At 38.6% G+C, this 16,224-nt stretch overlaps 1 protein-coding gene across 1 annotated transcript in view; it reads left to right on the forward strand.

The window, feature by feature from the left end:
• Positions 1-13,643, forward strand: part of aacs (acetoacetyl-CoA synthetase) — a 110,680-nt gene extending 97,037 nt beyond the window's left edge. The window contains exons 13-18 of the mRNA XM_068005753.1: positions 2,068-2,181; positions 4,136-4,261; positions 6,664-6,733; positions 8,232-8,290; positions 9,280-9,482; positions 11,996-13,643. Of these exons, the coding sequence (XP_067861854.1) occupies positions 2,068-2,181; positions 4,136-4,261; positions 6,664-6,733; positions 8,232-8,290; positions 9,280-9,482; positions 11,996-12,133 (710 nt within the window). The 3' untranslated portion in view covers positions 12,134-13,643. The remainder of the gene's footprint in view (positions 1-2,067; positions 2,182-4,135; positions 4,262-6,663; positions 6,734-8,231; positions 8,291-9,279; positions 9,483-11,995) is intronic.
• Positions 13,644-16,224: the final 2,581 nt, after the last annotated feature.

Raw genomic sequence — 16,224 nt, forward strand, 5'->3', positions numbered from 1 at the left:
CAATCAGTTGGTTACTGCTGCAGAATATTTCAGAAAGCTACTTGGGAATCAACAAGATAAATGAAGTAAATTCTACAGAGATGTAATAATAGCTGTGCAGTTGATAGCGGCAGTCGTATGTGCTGTGGTGCTGCATCAACCTCGGGCGTCACTGTGCAGTCCAAATGAGACCTCCATAGCACAAAGCTGATGGAAAGTGCCTCCATCCCATTCCTAACACAAAATAAATTGTACCGTACCAAAATGTGATGTATTTTCTGTCAATACAAATATTTGAATAGTTGTGTCACACTGGAAACTAATAGCCTGGCCAAATCGGACCATAGCTGATTATTATTTTGCCTAACTTTACCTTGTGGTGTGAAGCAAAGCATTCGATTTGTTCTTACCGTAATGGATAGTTCAACAGTTTCCTTGATTACAACATCCTTCGATCTTCCTCCATTCCACAATAAGATTTATAAGTGTGAAATAATGCACATAAAACCTAAATTGTAATATGCTAAAAATATTTTACTTGTTTGGCTGTACAGAGTAGGAATGCATAGATTTTGAATGATAGTAAATAACAGTTTGAAGGCTTGCTCCCAAAAGGTATAAAAATGCAGGAAACCCAAATGGCTGATCACTGCACATAGAGAGAATTAATTTACATGTTCACCGTAGACCATTACCTATAATTTGTTTGGGCAAGTTCATTTCCTCGAAACAATAAGTTAATTTCCAACAGCCTTTTCTCCTCTCTAATTTTCGGTTTGGAGACATTATTATGCACATTATAGATGTTTCTGTTGAGGGTAATGACTATGCTGTTCCACAGTTTTCAGTAAACTATATTGCTGCAAAATTTATAATGCCTCACATGTAGCCTTGAGATGGAAAAGATTTTTTTTATCCTCCCTGGAGCCTATCAGCTTGCCTCGTAAAATATGTGGAAGGGGATGGATGGTGACTACGGCATAGTCGCTGCAGTTGGGTACCACTGTGTGGTGCCGTTGTGCACATTGTACCAGATTTACTGATCCGGTTTGTCTACGAGCAACGAAAATGCTCACCATTGTGGTTGTTTTCACGACAAGGGCAAGTGGCAGTTGCATTGATTACCATGGTAAACTTCCTTGCTGTATGCTACACAAATCATATCTAATAAGTAATGTCTCTACTTAAATGTCTCAGAAATTTTGAAGAAAAGAAACATTTATGCCTATCCATACAGGGGCGGAGTCTGCCCACGGAATTATTTTGTGTGTTTTTGGTTCGTTATGTTTGGAGTACGGTTCTATAGTAGGAGATGGCCTCAGAGAGCATGCTTAAACGATCCATCTTAATGTATGATCCTCAATAATAAGGATTGTTGGGCAATTTAACCATGGAGGCCATCAAGGCCTGATGCTGTTCACCCACGACATCCACAAATATACACTTCTAACCAGAGCCACTGGACAGCTATCTCTGATTTTTTTTCCCCCCTCTTCATTCTCTCGGTTGGAGATGCTGAAGTCTGACCCTGAGATCCATAAGACTTAACTGAGAACCAGGATGGAGCTTGCGGGCATCTGTAGATCATTGGTGGAAGCCATATTTGGAATTGAACCAAAGAAAAGCCATCCCCTAAATAAACATCAGAGAATATTGTTACAATTCAGATTCAGAGCTGTTTGAATTTCATCTCAATTGTATTTGCCACTTTAACCATAGTCAGATGCAATTTATATACAGTAACTTTAGGTGGCTTACAGCATTGGAATCCTTGTTAATATTTGTGTGAATACAGTCAAATGTGAAGTAGAATCATTCAATATGTTTTTCTGTTTAAACATGCAGCATGTGAGATTTATAATGTATCCGGTGGTAGAAAAATGAATACGGACTCTGTTTAGGGCCATTTCCTCTAAGAAGAATGAGCGATTCAGAATATTTTCAGTATTTCGTTTGTGCATACAAGCAGCATGGACTGAAGGCTCAATTGCTATCGCAAGGGAAATGGTTTGAGTTGTTTCACCTGTTGTAACCCTGGAGGGACAAGGCTGAAAATGGTAAATTCATTATATGTCCTGTTTCTTGCAGGTGGTACAGACATCATTTCCTGTTTCATGGGCCAGAACTTTACCATCCCGGTCTACAGAGGGGAGATACAAGCGAGGAACTTAGGGATGGCTGTAGAAATCTGGAATGAAGAAAGTTAGTACAATAACATAACTCCTGCTTTGTGATCTTTCCTATTTTTGATCCCATCATCCGTTCCTTTCAACAATGTTAATACCCTGTACACACACACTTATCAGTTAAGATGGTCAAACAGATGAGTCTATAGACAATATGTCAAGTGGCATAGCAATCTTGTCAGAGGCAACTGTAACCAGAATGGATGTCTCCTGAATTTGACGCTGGTTGCTGGGACTATACAAAGATTTGAAGAAATTACACAAGGACACAAATGGGGAAGTCTCTGATTTCCCCTAGCAAATGTGTGCTTCAGTAACATTAGCATAACCTGGACTACAATATAAAAAGCCACACAGTTCCAGACAACAACTTCGTTTTGAATCGAGTTCCACAGCCAGAGTGCTGTGTGAAGTTTGCTGGTGTCTTTTGCAGACCCTTTGGATTGATAGCAGAATGTTGAGGTTGAGGTGCAGGCTGCAGTAGCTTTTGTGTTCCTGCAATAGATATTGGGGTTTTCTTAAATGGCTGATGGACCTGTCGCATCTCCATATGTGCCAACTTTGCAAACTAGTCATCTCCAGATTTCCCCAAGGATCTATCATCAGCCCCCTTCACTTTCTCATCTACTATGCTACCCTTAGTGACATCATCCACCGATGATGGGTTAGCTTCCACACTTATGCTGACAATGTCCAGCTTTATCTCCCCACCCCTTCCTTTGACTCCGTGATGACCTCCATGCTATCAAACCACCTGTCTGACATGATAATGGGTGAAACAGAATTTCCTCCAGTTCAATAGTGGGAAAACTAAAGCTGTAATTTTTGGTCATTGTCAAAAGCTATGCACCCTTGCTGTTGATACCTTCTGCCTCTGTGGCAGCTTGCTCAAGTTGAGCCAGCTTGCCTGCAACCTTGCTGTTTTGTTAAACCCAGAACTGAGTTTGAAATATTCTATCCATCACTGAGACTTAGCTTTCACCTCTGCAACAGCACTCACCTCCACCCTTCCTTACCCCACTGCTGCCACAATCCTTATCCACATATTCATCACCTCTAGATCCAAGTTCTCCAACACCCTCCTTGCTGGGCTACCAACCTCTACACTTCCAAAACTGCAAATAGTCCAAAATTCTGCCATCCACATCCTGTTCCAAAATATACCCTACTTGCCTATCACTTCGGTCCTCGCTGACCCACACAGGCTCAACATCTCACAATAGATTGAATTTAAAATCCTCAACCTGGTCCACAAATTCCTCCACGGCTATACCCACTGCAAACTCTACCCAGTCTACCCTTGCACTATTCTTCCTCCTTCCCCTTGTTCAAGCTGGTGCTTTTTTCCCCCTCCAGTTCAAAGCTGGCACTCTTCCTTCATTCCTCCCCTCTAATTAATGCTGGTATTCTCCTCATCTTCCACTCACCACCTCCTCCCTCCTAAGCACTGGACCTGGCTCCTACCTCTTGTAGCTGTTGTTCCAAGCTGCTGAATGCCACTGTAAGTGGGAATTCCTGATTTTGGGAGAATCCCTCTTCTTCCTCCCCCCCACCCCATTCCTTCACTATTGATTATCATGGTACTAGTTACTAATAGACTCACTATGCAGAAGCTTTAAAACTGCTGTGCCTCATTATTTTGCTGATAGTTGTACAGCAAAAGTAGCTAATAAAAAAAAAACTTTTTTCTGTTGGCAATCTCTGGGGTTTTTTTCCATCTCTTCACAGACGAGCTGTTTTAGTTCTGCTTCAACTACAGAAAAATGCTATAATTATAGGGCACTGTAGCTTTAAGTAATAGGATGTACATGTTTGACATGATGTCAAAAATAATTATTTGCTTTTGTAGTTGAGGATAATGAAAGTTTGTAAGTGGTATTGTACAGTTCTCTTCAAGGAAGCTTCCACAAAACAGTTAGAATAATAAACTTCACAGGAAAAAACAATATTGAGTTTTCTTTTGTTCATAGGACAAGTTCTGTGGGGAGAAAGTGGAGAACTGGTGTGCACAAAACCCATTCCCTGTCAGCCTACACAGTTCTGGAATGATGAAAGTGGCAGCAAATATCACAAGGCATACTTTGCTAGATTCCCAGGTATGACCAGAATATTTTCAGTTCACCTTTCTCTATGTTGTAACAATGACTATACTTCTAAAGTACTTAATTGGCTGTGAAGCACTTTGGGATGCCTTGAGGTCATGAAAGGCCCGATATAAATGCCAGTTCTTTTTTTCTTAATTTTGGAGAGTTCACATAGCTGCAGGATTTAGATCATTTTGGTACATTTCTTGATGCCTTATACAATTAAGACCAGGTCAATGTTGAACTTGGATTATGGTTTGGAGGCTTTGTAATGCTGGATTTTTAAGCAAATGGTGAGTAAACCATAGCTTGAGTGAGCCATAATTCGATCTGGTTCATGCTCAACTCTAGTGTCAATAAAAGGACTAAAATAGAGCAAAAGTCGAAAAGATTTTCTTTACCTCATTCTATTGTATATAAATTGAACTGTTGAGGTCTGAGAATTTAGGGACACTCTTTGTGAAAGTGCCTGTTTTGTTTTTGCTCCTCGTTTTTTTCCACCAGTTTTTCTCCACACTCCTCCCCCTGCTTTTATTAGCTTTAACTGAGTATTTATGCATAAATGTTTATGAAAGTTTTTAATCTTGCATTATGGATATATTGAATCATTATCATCTCATGGAGGTAAATGATGACTCATGGTTTTCATATCATCTCAGCAGTTTATGAATTTGTCGGGTAGCTGGGAAAAGAACGTCAGGCTTTCCTTTAGGAGTTACTTTAGCTGCCATTGGTCTCCAAGGAACAAATTTTCACCAATTCTTCAAATATCTCCTAGTTCCAAATGGTCAGAGAATATCCAGAAACAAATTATAGTTGATGTCCAAAAGATATCTACTGGTTTCTTAATTGTGACAGAATATTTGAAAACTCAAGTCTGTCAAAACTTGACGATCCAATTTTTTTCTCTATGCCTTACACTCCATAAGCAAAAGATAACCATGCAAATCATTTAAAACTTTGGTTAATTTAAAGTTGATTCCAGCTTTTACTATTGGTGCCAGCCACTTAGACTTTAATGGATTCACTACCATATCAGATTCAATTTTTTTGGTGATCATTGGATGAATTTCCATGGGAAACAAAATTTCATAGGCTGGGCATTTCTGGTGATCTAATTCCCTTCTCATTTTGTTGGGAGCATCCATTGCAAGTTTTGATTTTTTAAAAACTTATCCTGGAGTCTTCTCTGATGTCTAATCTATCACTGATGCATACCTATTGATCAAAACTGTTGTCACATTTTCAGGTAATCCTTGATCCAACCAGTAACCACAATTATTGACTGCTCCTCTGCAGTCTCTCTGATGAGTTGCTCAGTCAGCTTTGTTGCATATGCCCATAATCCTTTATTTGCTACATTTGAACAGTCTTTTTTGGTCCATTTCTACAAGACTGAAACAGCCACTTATTACTGTGCCTATAATAGTGTAATCAATTAGAAGGGTTATTAGAATTACAAGAAGTGCTTAGGATTTATGGAGCATGTCTGATGGCATTTTGTTAAATATGAATTCAGTCCCCACTGTTGATTATTGTAGCGTATCAAATGCCAGTTGACTAATTATAAATTTAATACCCTCCCACTCTCAATTGTTTTTTTTATATATATATATATATATATATATATATATATTTATAATGATTGGAATACATACTTTGTGCCACTTTTCTTAGTGCAAGTGGGACCTGTAGAATTGTACACTGAGCAGTGATGCTTTTCAAGTGTTAGTTGTTCTTAATACAAATTGAGAGGTTTATATTAACAAATAAATTAAGACATATACAGCTGCCCCCAGTTAATAAATCACTTATTGGCTGTGGGCGTGTCATCTTATGTGTACAAACCATGCTGCTCTGCACAAGTACAGTTGTGGCACCTTTTTTAGTTGAAACATTATCAATTTAAAATGTCATACTGACACAATGAGTAAAGTTTGTAAATGGCTTATTCTGTCGTTTTTGTCATTTGCAGCACAGACTATCTCCCTAAATGAGGTTTAACAGCCTTGACAGGCAACAATCTACATGGGTTGTCAGAAAATATTGCTGATGCTTTCAGTAAATCTAAGTGACACATGCAGACTTAACTGGTGGCACAATCCACACCATTTAAAGATGCATGTTAAAAATCATACAGATGTGTGATTATATTTTATTAAACAAGAATACAGCCAGATGTGAGCTGTTGATTCCATTGCTTTGATTAGTTTGGACAAAAAAAAAGGTGAAAGCACATAACTTAAGAAATTACATTCTTTTGAAACCAAAAAAGATCTATGAGGATAAATGCATTGCAACAGTACGTTCCCACAACTTTATGGTCATTTTATGAAAAATGTCTGAATGAAAAATACTTTAACTACTACAGATCTCTAGTTGTCATAATAAATATTATTGATGTCCAAACTTAGGGGTTTGGGCCCATGGTGACTACGCTAAAATAAACCCAAAGACGGGAGGAATCGTAATGCTTGGCAGAAGGTAGGTTTGAGAAATTAAAATTAGTTGGTTGGACTTTCTTACTCTCTGACCTTACTATAACTCAAGGGCTCACATTTAGAGAAATTGTATCAAGATGTGTCTGCATTAGAAAAATCTTTCATCAAATTCTCATAGGGAGCAAAGTTTGCATGTGAATTTAGACACAGTCAGTTCTACTTTTATGTTCCTCTTTCAACAATTGAAGTTTTATTAGGATAGTCCTTTTCTGATTATAGAACTGTGTACATTTTGGATGTTCACTGCAGCTTGATATTTTTTTGGCACTAATTTTTTTTAAAAAAATTGTACACTCAAGTGGAAAATAATTCCTTCTATCTCAGTCTTTTGATCATTTTCTGGTAACAGTTTTATTTTGTGACTTACTAAACAGTTAGAGACAGTTGATATATAAAATGTTGACTGCCATAATCAGCTTTATGGAAAGTCTTCTCTGCCATAAATATGTGAATAATGCTGTAATAGACTTGAAGTTTGTGGGACCTGAACACCAGTAAATCAGGATAACATTTTACGGTGCTATTTATTCTATAGCTACAAACTTGTGAAAGAATATATATATTTGCAAATCTGCTTCAACCCATTCAGTATAGCACATCAGGAGGTCCTTAGAGTAAAAGCAGCAATTCATTTCCCAGCTATTTTCTTAGCATAACATGTAGCACATTACTATTTATAGATATTGGTCAAATTCTATGATTATGGTCACTTACTTTCTTAAGCGTAAGATGTGGGCCATAGGCTTTAGAACTGGAGCAAACAACTGTACTTGATTATCTGAACTCTGATGCAGTTGTATACAATTCTGGGCTGTTTGTGTGAGGAGCCTGCAATCAGGGTAAACCGTAACTTTAGTTCTACCACATAGTTTCTTGAAATGTGAACATCTTTTAAAATACATGTTAGGTATCAACAACTGCAGACTAACACAAACTCTTCATAGGTCATATCGCATTACATGTCTGATGGTCTTAACACGTATCAGTCTACAGCATTAGACAAATGTCCTGATACAAATCTTAGATTGATTCAACGGCGGAGGCTGGATCTGGTTCCAGCAGGTTTGGCAACATATTGGCCATTCACTGGTACATGAGTTGGTTGAGAAATGCAGCACTTTGTAATACACCCTAAAGGTGTGTATTCAGTTTAGTTGATGATGAACTAATGTGTTGTACTTGGGGTATAAACTTGGTATAAAATTGCCATAGATTAACTTTTGGTAGATGTAATAGATTGAAGATTTCAGAATCCCTGATCCACTTGAAAACAAACCATTTATTTTTACCTGATTCCATCATGTCTATAATATACTTGCCGTTGATGGATCCTTGATCCTGAAACAGTTATGCTGATATATCCTAGAAAACAGTGATGATATGTCATTCTGTAATTCATGCCCCATCCCACAAAACTTACTACTGCAGCTTTTATTTTGTTTTGAAGGTGAACTGCTCTAATATATTTCTCCCTTCTGCAGTGATGGCACTTTAAATCCAAATGGAGTGCGATTTGGAAGCTCTGAAATCTACCATATCGGTAAAGTGTGGTGATCTAATGTAATGTTTTTCTGTAATTACAGTTGTGTTTTTTTTTTAAACTCCTTTTCAATGACAGCATTTGGAGAAATACAACTAGTGTAGAAGTTAATGGCCGTGTTGGTCACTGATTATTTGTTTCCAAACTGCTGCTTTTTCACACATGGATAGAAGTAATGGAGTTGAGAAGTTTTTATCTTTTGGTATTGAAATTCTGCTTCAGGATATAGAGCCTACAATTTTAAAGTGCTATTATTTTTGTCATCTGCTATGGACCAAGATTATCAGTCTGACAGAGAAAATGGTTAGGAATCCGTGGCTCTCTGAGATGGGGTAGATTTTCAACTTGCCGCCCGGGCATAAAACTGGTATTGCGGATTGGCCACCCATTGTAGAAACCGCCCAAGTTTCATTTCCATTGATTTCAATGTTTGACCTCAGTGGTAGGAAAGATACCAGATTCTTTGTTTCATTTCTTACAAAACATATATAGAGATGGAGAATATAATTTAAAAAAATAGCATGGCTTTCTAAAAGGAAGGTCATGTTTAACCAACCTTATTGTATTCTTTGAAGAAGTAACAGAAAGAGTAGACAAGAACAATGCAGTGAATGTGGTATACATAGATGATCAGAAGGCCTGCGATAAGGTGCCACATAAGAGACTCATGACAAAGGTCAGGGCATGTGAAGTCAGGGACTGGGAGCAGAATGGATTGAAAGATGGCTAAAAAAAAACAGAAGGTAGGAGTTAAGGGAAGTTCCTCTGACTGGCAGAAAGTGGGAAGTGGTGTTCTGCAGGGATCTGTGCTGAGACTATTGTTGTTCACCACTAACACACCATTTGAAATCTGACAAAATAGCTATATTTTATGGCTTTTGAATATTAATCAAATCTGTCGTGTCGTAGCTAAGAAGTTCACCAGTTGAGAGATTGCAGTTTTTTCTTTCTCCCTGTCTGAAAGAAATTTTTGCCATTTTGTCCTGTAGTTGAAGCTTTTGAGGACGTTGTGGACAGTCTCTGTGTCCCACAGTACAACAAAAATGGTGAGGAAAGAGTCATCCTTTTCTTGAAAATGGCCTCCAATCAGGTTTTCACAGCGGACCTGGTGAAGAAGATAAGACAGGCCATTCGAGTGGCATTATCAGCTAGACATGTACCAGCCTTTATCCTGGAGACTAAAGATATTCCTGTAAGTTGGTGCACTTTTTGCGTTGCTTTTCATATTCCCATTCAAACAAACTGGTTTTGTTATTTGCTAAGTCGCAAATATAGGTGTGAGTGACAGTACATTTTGGGATAATTGGAAATAGAATTTTTTTTTCCCTTCATATTCTGGTTTATTTACTTTTTTTTTTATTCGTTCATGGGATCTGGGCGTCACTGGCGAGGCCGGCATTTATTGCCCATCCCTAATTGCCCTTGAGAAGGTGGTGGTGAGCCGCCACCTTGAACCGCTGCAGTCCGTGTGGTGAAGGTTCTCCCACAGTGCTGTTAGGAAGGGAGTTCCAGGATTTTGACCCAGTGACGATGAAGGAACGGCAATATATTTCCAAGTCAGGATGGTGTGTGACTTGGAGGGGAATGTGCAGGTGGTGGTGTTCCCATGTGCCTGCTGCTCTTGTCCTTCTAGGTGGTAGAGGTCGCGGGTTTGGGAGGTGCTGTCAAAGAAGCCTTGGCGAGTTTCTGCAGTGCATCCTGTGGACGGTACACACAGCAGCCACTGTGCGCCGGTGGTGAAGGGAGTGAATGTTTAGGGTGGTGGGTGGGGTGCCAATCAAGCGGGCTGCTTTGTCCTGAATGGTGTCCAGCTTCTTGAGTGTTGTTGGAGCTGCACTCATCCAGGCAAGTGGAGAGTATTCCATCACATGCCTTGTAGATGGTGGAAAGGCTTTGGGGAGTCAGGAGATGAGTCACTCGCCGCAGAATACCCAGCCTCTGACCTGCTCTTGTAGTTACAGTATTTATATGGCTGGTCCAGTTAAGTTTCTGGTCAATGGTGACCCCCATGATGTTGATGGTGGGGGATTTGGTGATGGTAATGCCGTTGAATGTCAAGGGGAGGTGGTTAGACTCTCTCTTGTTGGAGATGGTCATTGCCTGGCACTTGTCTGGCGCGAATGTTACTTGCCACTTATCAGCCCAAGCCTGGATGTTGTCCAGGTCTTGCTGCATGCGGGCTCGGACTGCCTCATTATCTGAGGGGTTGCGAATGGAATTGAACACTGTGCAATCATCAGCGAACATCCCCATTTCTGACCTTATGATGGAGGGAAGGTCATTGATGAAGCAGCTGAAGATGGTTGGGCCTAGGAACTCCTGCAGCAATGTCCGGGGGCTGAGATGATTGGCCTCCAGCAACCACTAAATTCTTCCTTTGTGCTAGGTATGACTGCAGCCACTGGAGAGTTTTCCCCCTGATTCCCATTGACTTCAATTTTACTACTTAAACAATAATTCATTTCAGCACATGCTCCCTGATGAATCAAAATTTAATAACTTTTATTAAACTAGCAGTTATGTATGAAGAATAAGATTCTTTTCAGAGCACAACTGCTATATGTAGTACTCACAAAACACATCAATATTAAAACAAAAGCAAAATGCTGGAAATCTGAAAAAAAAGCAGAAAATGCTGGAAAACACTCAGCAGGTCAGGCAACATCTGTGGAGAGAGAAACAGAGTTAATGTTTCAGGTCGATTACCTTTCATCAGAACACTGAGTCGGTTGGCTTATAGTGGACATAAGCCCAATATTTATTTTCCTCAATTTACATTAGGTATGAACAGTTGACCTTGAAAATGCCTGAATAGTCCTTGAGCAATAAGGAGAGTGGAAATCATCATATTTAATGGTGATCCAAAGTGAGCTATTGTTTTCCCAGATTGAGACTCTTTCGTTGGATCCTTGTCACTGCTTTATAGATTAATGTAAAAATAATTTTATGTTTTGCAAACCATGTTCCTAATTGCAATTGAGCCCCAGAGATTAGCTCTGCAGAATTAGCCTTCAGTACATCTTAGAAGATTTTGCTTGCTTAGGGTTAGGTGTGCTCATCATCCTGGTAACCTGGAGCAATTAGTTCAAAAAAATCCGTTCTGCATTTGGCTTTATTGTAATTTATTTATAATAGACATTTTCTAACATCTTAGTCAATCTCCAATCAATTTGAATGGCATTATTTCAGTCCATTGACTTTGAGGCCCATGGTTCATATTTGAAATCTCATATGTTGTGTATTCTATTTTGTTATACACACATTTTGATATGTAAAGCTATGCGCATTTAATAGATTGAAATGATCTGCGCTCTGTAAAAGCAAATGTTTGAAGAATTCAAATAAAACTCGAGCTTTTGACTAGAACAGGAACACCAAATCAGACGGTAAAATACAGCACGATTTGTCCAATAGGGTTGATTGTGCCTGTATCTCTCAAAAAAAACCCCACAAAGTTAACATGATGTGAAACAGATGCATAATTATTCTTAACCCTTTGAAGAACTACAATGGCATTTCTGTATCAGACGAGCACAGAGCAAACTTTTAAAATTTCATTTTACAGTTTTAACAGCATCAAGAGCAAACGTTACATTTTTTTAACTAGAATTTAGACTCCAGTGAGCACCTGTGTGTGTGCGTGTTTGTGTGATCCATCAACTATTTAAGTAGACAAATTGTTCACGTAACTCTTTTTTTTTCTAGTACACTATTAGTGGAAAGAAGGTAGAATTGGCAGTGAAGCAGGTTATCGCTGGCAAAGACGTGAAGCAGCAGGGCGCCTTCTCAAATCCAGGATCTCTTGACCTCTACAAGAACATTCCTGAACTCCAGAACTTCTGAAAATTTTTATGTATATATGTGCAAAAGAAATTTTATTTAACAGAGTAACTGTGTCACTTGGAAGGCATTTGGTGCAGTTTTGTGTTTGATTATGTTTGTCTATGCTCCCTCAAAATAGAATATACTTTTAAACCCAGACTGGCAATAGTGCAGTTATAATAGAGCAATTTTAACCTATCCCACCAGTCGGGAAACTGACGGGACCGGGTGCAATGCTGGTTTTACACCCTGCCCGATTTTACTCTCCATTGAAGTCAAAAGAGAATAATATCGAGTGGTGTGTAAAATCAGCGTTCCACTCAATCCCGTGGGTTTCCTGGCCAATGAGTTAAATTAAATTTTCCCCCAGTGTAATGATACAAACACTTTGTTTTGGGTACAAACCTCTTGAACTGTGAGTAATCCCTTTATAGATAGGAAATATGATAATGGCTTATGAAATTAAGATATTGTAGTTTTTACTTTGAATTTTTAAATTTATTTGATGTGTTTAATGGATGAATTTGTTTCTTAATTGAACACTAAGGGAGTGATTTTAAACCCCAAGAACAGATGCTTGGGTGGGTGGGAGTTGAAACCAGTTGTTTTTTGGGTCGTGACCGCAACCCGGCTTTATTTCCAGGTTTAACGTTGGCGCGGAAAAGTACAGGCTTCCCACTGGGAATGCCAAGTCCAAAAGTTTTGTCTTTGCGACCCGAAAAAAACAACTGTTCAACTCCCACCCGCCCCCAACCCACCTGTTCTTGGGGTTTAAAATCACCTCCTAAGTCTGGAACCAATGGCATTAAGATTATGAATTAGATGTTTTGTTTCTTAGCTGTACCATTGCTCTGTGACATTTTTATGGAAATACTTCGATACTATAATACATAATGGACTTACACTGCACAATTAAGTGCTGTATACAGTTTGTTTTATTGGGAAAGCCTACCGGGTACCATAATGCAAAATTGCTTCCAGTTTGGAAGACACAATTTATATTGGAAGAACTGTGACTATTTAAGCCTGAGATGGTCACTGACCGTGGCAAGTAATCAGTGTAGACCAAATTTGCTGTTATGCCAGTGTTATGCATGTTCAAGGTTCAATGGATAAAACAAAGGCAGCAATGCAATAATACATTTTAGCACAACAGTAGTTTCCTTGATGTTGCCTTTTTCACCATTGCTCAGTTGAAAGCACAGAATACATTTGAAAAATGTGTGTTTGTCTGTGTCTCAGTTGAACAGTTTATAATGTATAATAACACCGGCTCTGCTTGTCTAATATGAAGGGTTACTAGATTCTTGTATAAATTGAGCTTGCCTTTCATATTGCCATAGATGGCAAACCTTGTTGTTGTTGTTGTACATTCTTTGTGGTGATGCATGATCTTCTAATATTCACAAGACTACTCATTCCCAGGGTTGAAATTCCAGTGACCAGTGTATGTTAGCTACATATGTTTTAAGTATGAATCCCTGTAAATTGTTTGTTCCTTTTGAAAATAAAATTTCATATTGTAAACCTAGGATTTTTTCCAAACGATTCAAACTTACTTCAATTGTTGTTTGTCGAACACTTGTTACAAGAAGAGTGATTACTACAGACATTGTCATATAACTGATTCGTTTTGCCTAATTTATCAATAGAAAGGAAAATGACCTACCATAGAACCATATGGATTCTTCTATTTCTAATGCCATTATTAATCTATTTGGGTTGATTTGAAGAACACTCTAAAACACTCCTGAGAAGGTAAGCAGTCTTTTCTGAAAGTGACTATCCACCATCTTGAAAATCCTTGAATTGGGTCAAATTTTAAAAAAATGATTGAGGTCAAATCAAAAAACTTCCAATGCCATTTCAGATCATCATCTTACTTGATTCAGCAATGATGCACTGAGCTTGTATGGGAGGCAGCTCTATCACTCACTTTTTTTAAAAGCATAACAGCTTTACCAGCATTTCAGTTTCATTCATCAGGATGTAAATTGACATAGGGACAAACAGATTAGCTGGTTAAATGCGTGGCTGAAAGAGTGGTGTGGGAAGCAGGGGTTTTAATTCAAGAGGCACTGGCACCAGTACTGGGGAAAGAGGGAGCTGTTCTGTTGGGACAGACTCTACTTAAACCAGGCTGGGACCGGTGTCCTGGTGAATCGAATAACTAGGGTGGTAGATAGGGCTTTAAACTAATAAGAGGGGGAGGGTTCAGGTAAGGAGAAAAGTCAAGGCTGCAGAGCAGTGTAGCGATTTGTGTAAAAACAAGCGGTGTCAGGAAGGGACAGAGTTTTTAACAAAGGTAATAGAGCATTAGTGACTAAGGTCACATCAGGAAAAAATAGTAAAAAGTTAAAATTTAAGGCACTATATCAGAATGCACGAAGCATTCGTAACAAGATAGATGAATTAGTGGCACAAATAGAGATAAATGGGTTTGATCTAGTAGCCATTATTGAGATGTGGTTGCAGGATGACCAAGGTTGGGAACTAAATATTCCAGTGTACTTGACTTTTAGAAAAGATAAGCAAAATGGAAAAGGAGGTGGGTTAGCCCTGATAATACAGGATGAGATAATGGCAGTAGTAAGAAAGGATCTTAGCTCAGAAAATCAGGATGTAGAATCAGTATGGGTGGCACTAAGAAAAAACAAGGGGCAGGAAACACCGGTGAGAGTATATAGGCCCCCCACCTAACAGTAGTTATAGTATTGGACAGAGTATAAATTAGGAAATTAAAGCATGTAATGTAATAATCGTGGGGGACTTTAATCTTCATATAGTCTGGGCAAACCAAATTGGTAAAAGTAGTTTGGAGGACGAGTTCATGGATTGCATTTGAGACAGTTTTCTAGAGCAATATGGTGAGGAACCAACTAAGGGAACAGGCTATTTTAGATCTAGCATTGTGTAATGAGACAGGGTAAATTAATCTTATAGTTGAGGATCGTCTGGGGTAGGGTGATCATAATATGATAGAATTTCATATTGAGTTTGAGAGTGATGTAGTTAAGTCCAAAACTAGGGTCTTAAATTTAAACAAAGCCAATTACATGGAGATGAGGGGTGGATTGGCTAAGATAGATTGAGAAATTATATTAAAAGATATGACAGTAGATAAGCAATGGCGAATATTTAAATAATTAATTCCCTTGAGGAATAAAAACTCCACGGGAAAAATGATCCAACCGTGGCTAACTAGAGAAGTTAAGGATAGTAGATTAAAAGAGGCTTACAATGTTAGCAAAAAGAGTAGTAAGCCTGAGGATTGGGAGGGTTTTAGAAATCAGCAAAGGATGAATAAATTGATAAAGGGAGAAAATTGAATGAGGATAAACGAGCAAGAAATATAAAAACAGTTTGTAAGAGCTTCTACAAGTATGTGAAAAAGAGATTAGCGAAAGTAAACGTGGGTCCCTTAGAGGCAGAGACAGGAGAAATTATAATGGGGAATAAGGAAATGGCAGAGACGTTAAACAAATATTTTGCAGAAGACAAAAAACATACTGGAAATAGTGGTGAACCGAGGGCCTAATGAGAGTAAGGAATTTAAAGTAATTAATATTAGTAAAGAAAAAGTACTGGAGAAATTAATGGGACTAAAAGCTGGCAAATCCTCTGGACCTGATGGCCTACATCCTAGGGTTTTAAAGAGGTGGCTGCAGAGATAGTGGATGCATTGGTTTTCATCTGCCAGAATTCCCTAGATTCCAGAACAGTCCCCGTGGATTGGAAGGTAACAAATGTAACCCCGCTATTCAAGAAAGGAGGGACAGAGAAAACAGGGAACTACAGACCAGTTAGCCTGACATCAGGAGTAGGAAAAATGCTAGAATCTATTGTTAAAGATGTAGTAATAGGGCACTTAAATCATATGATTAGGCAGAGACAATATGGTTTTATGAAAGGAAAATAGTGTTTGACAAATCGATTAGAGTTTTTTGAGGATATAACTAGCAGGGTAGATAAGAGGGAACCAGTGGATGTAGTATATCTGGATTCTCAGAAGGCATTCAATAAGGTGATACACGATGTTGTTACACAAGATTAGGGATCATGGGATTGGGGGTAATTTATTAGCATGGATTGAGGATTGGTTAACAGACAAA

This window comes from Heptranchias perlo, chromosome 25 (genome assembly GCF_035084215.1).
Source record: "Heptranchias perlo isolate sHepPer1 chromosome 25, sHepPer1.hap1, whole genome shotgun sequence".
In the NCBI taxonomy this organism is placed as follows: domain Eukaryota; kingdom Metazoa; phylum Chordata; class Chondrichthyes; order Hexanchiformes; family Hexanchidae; genus Heptranchias; species Heptranchias perlo.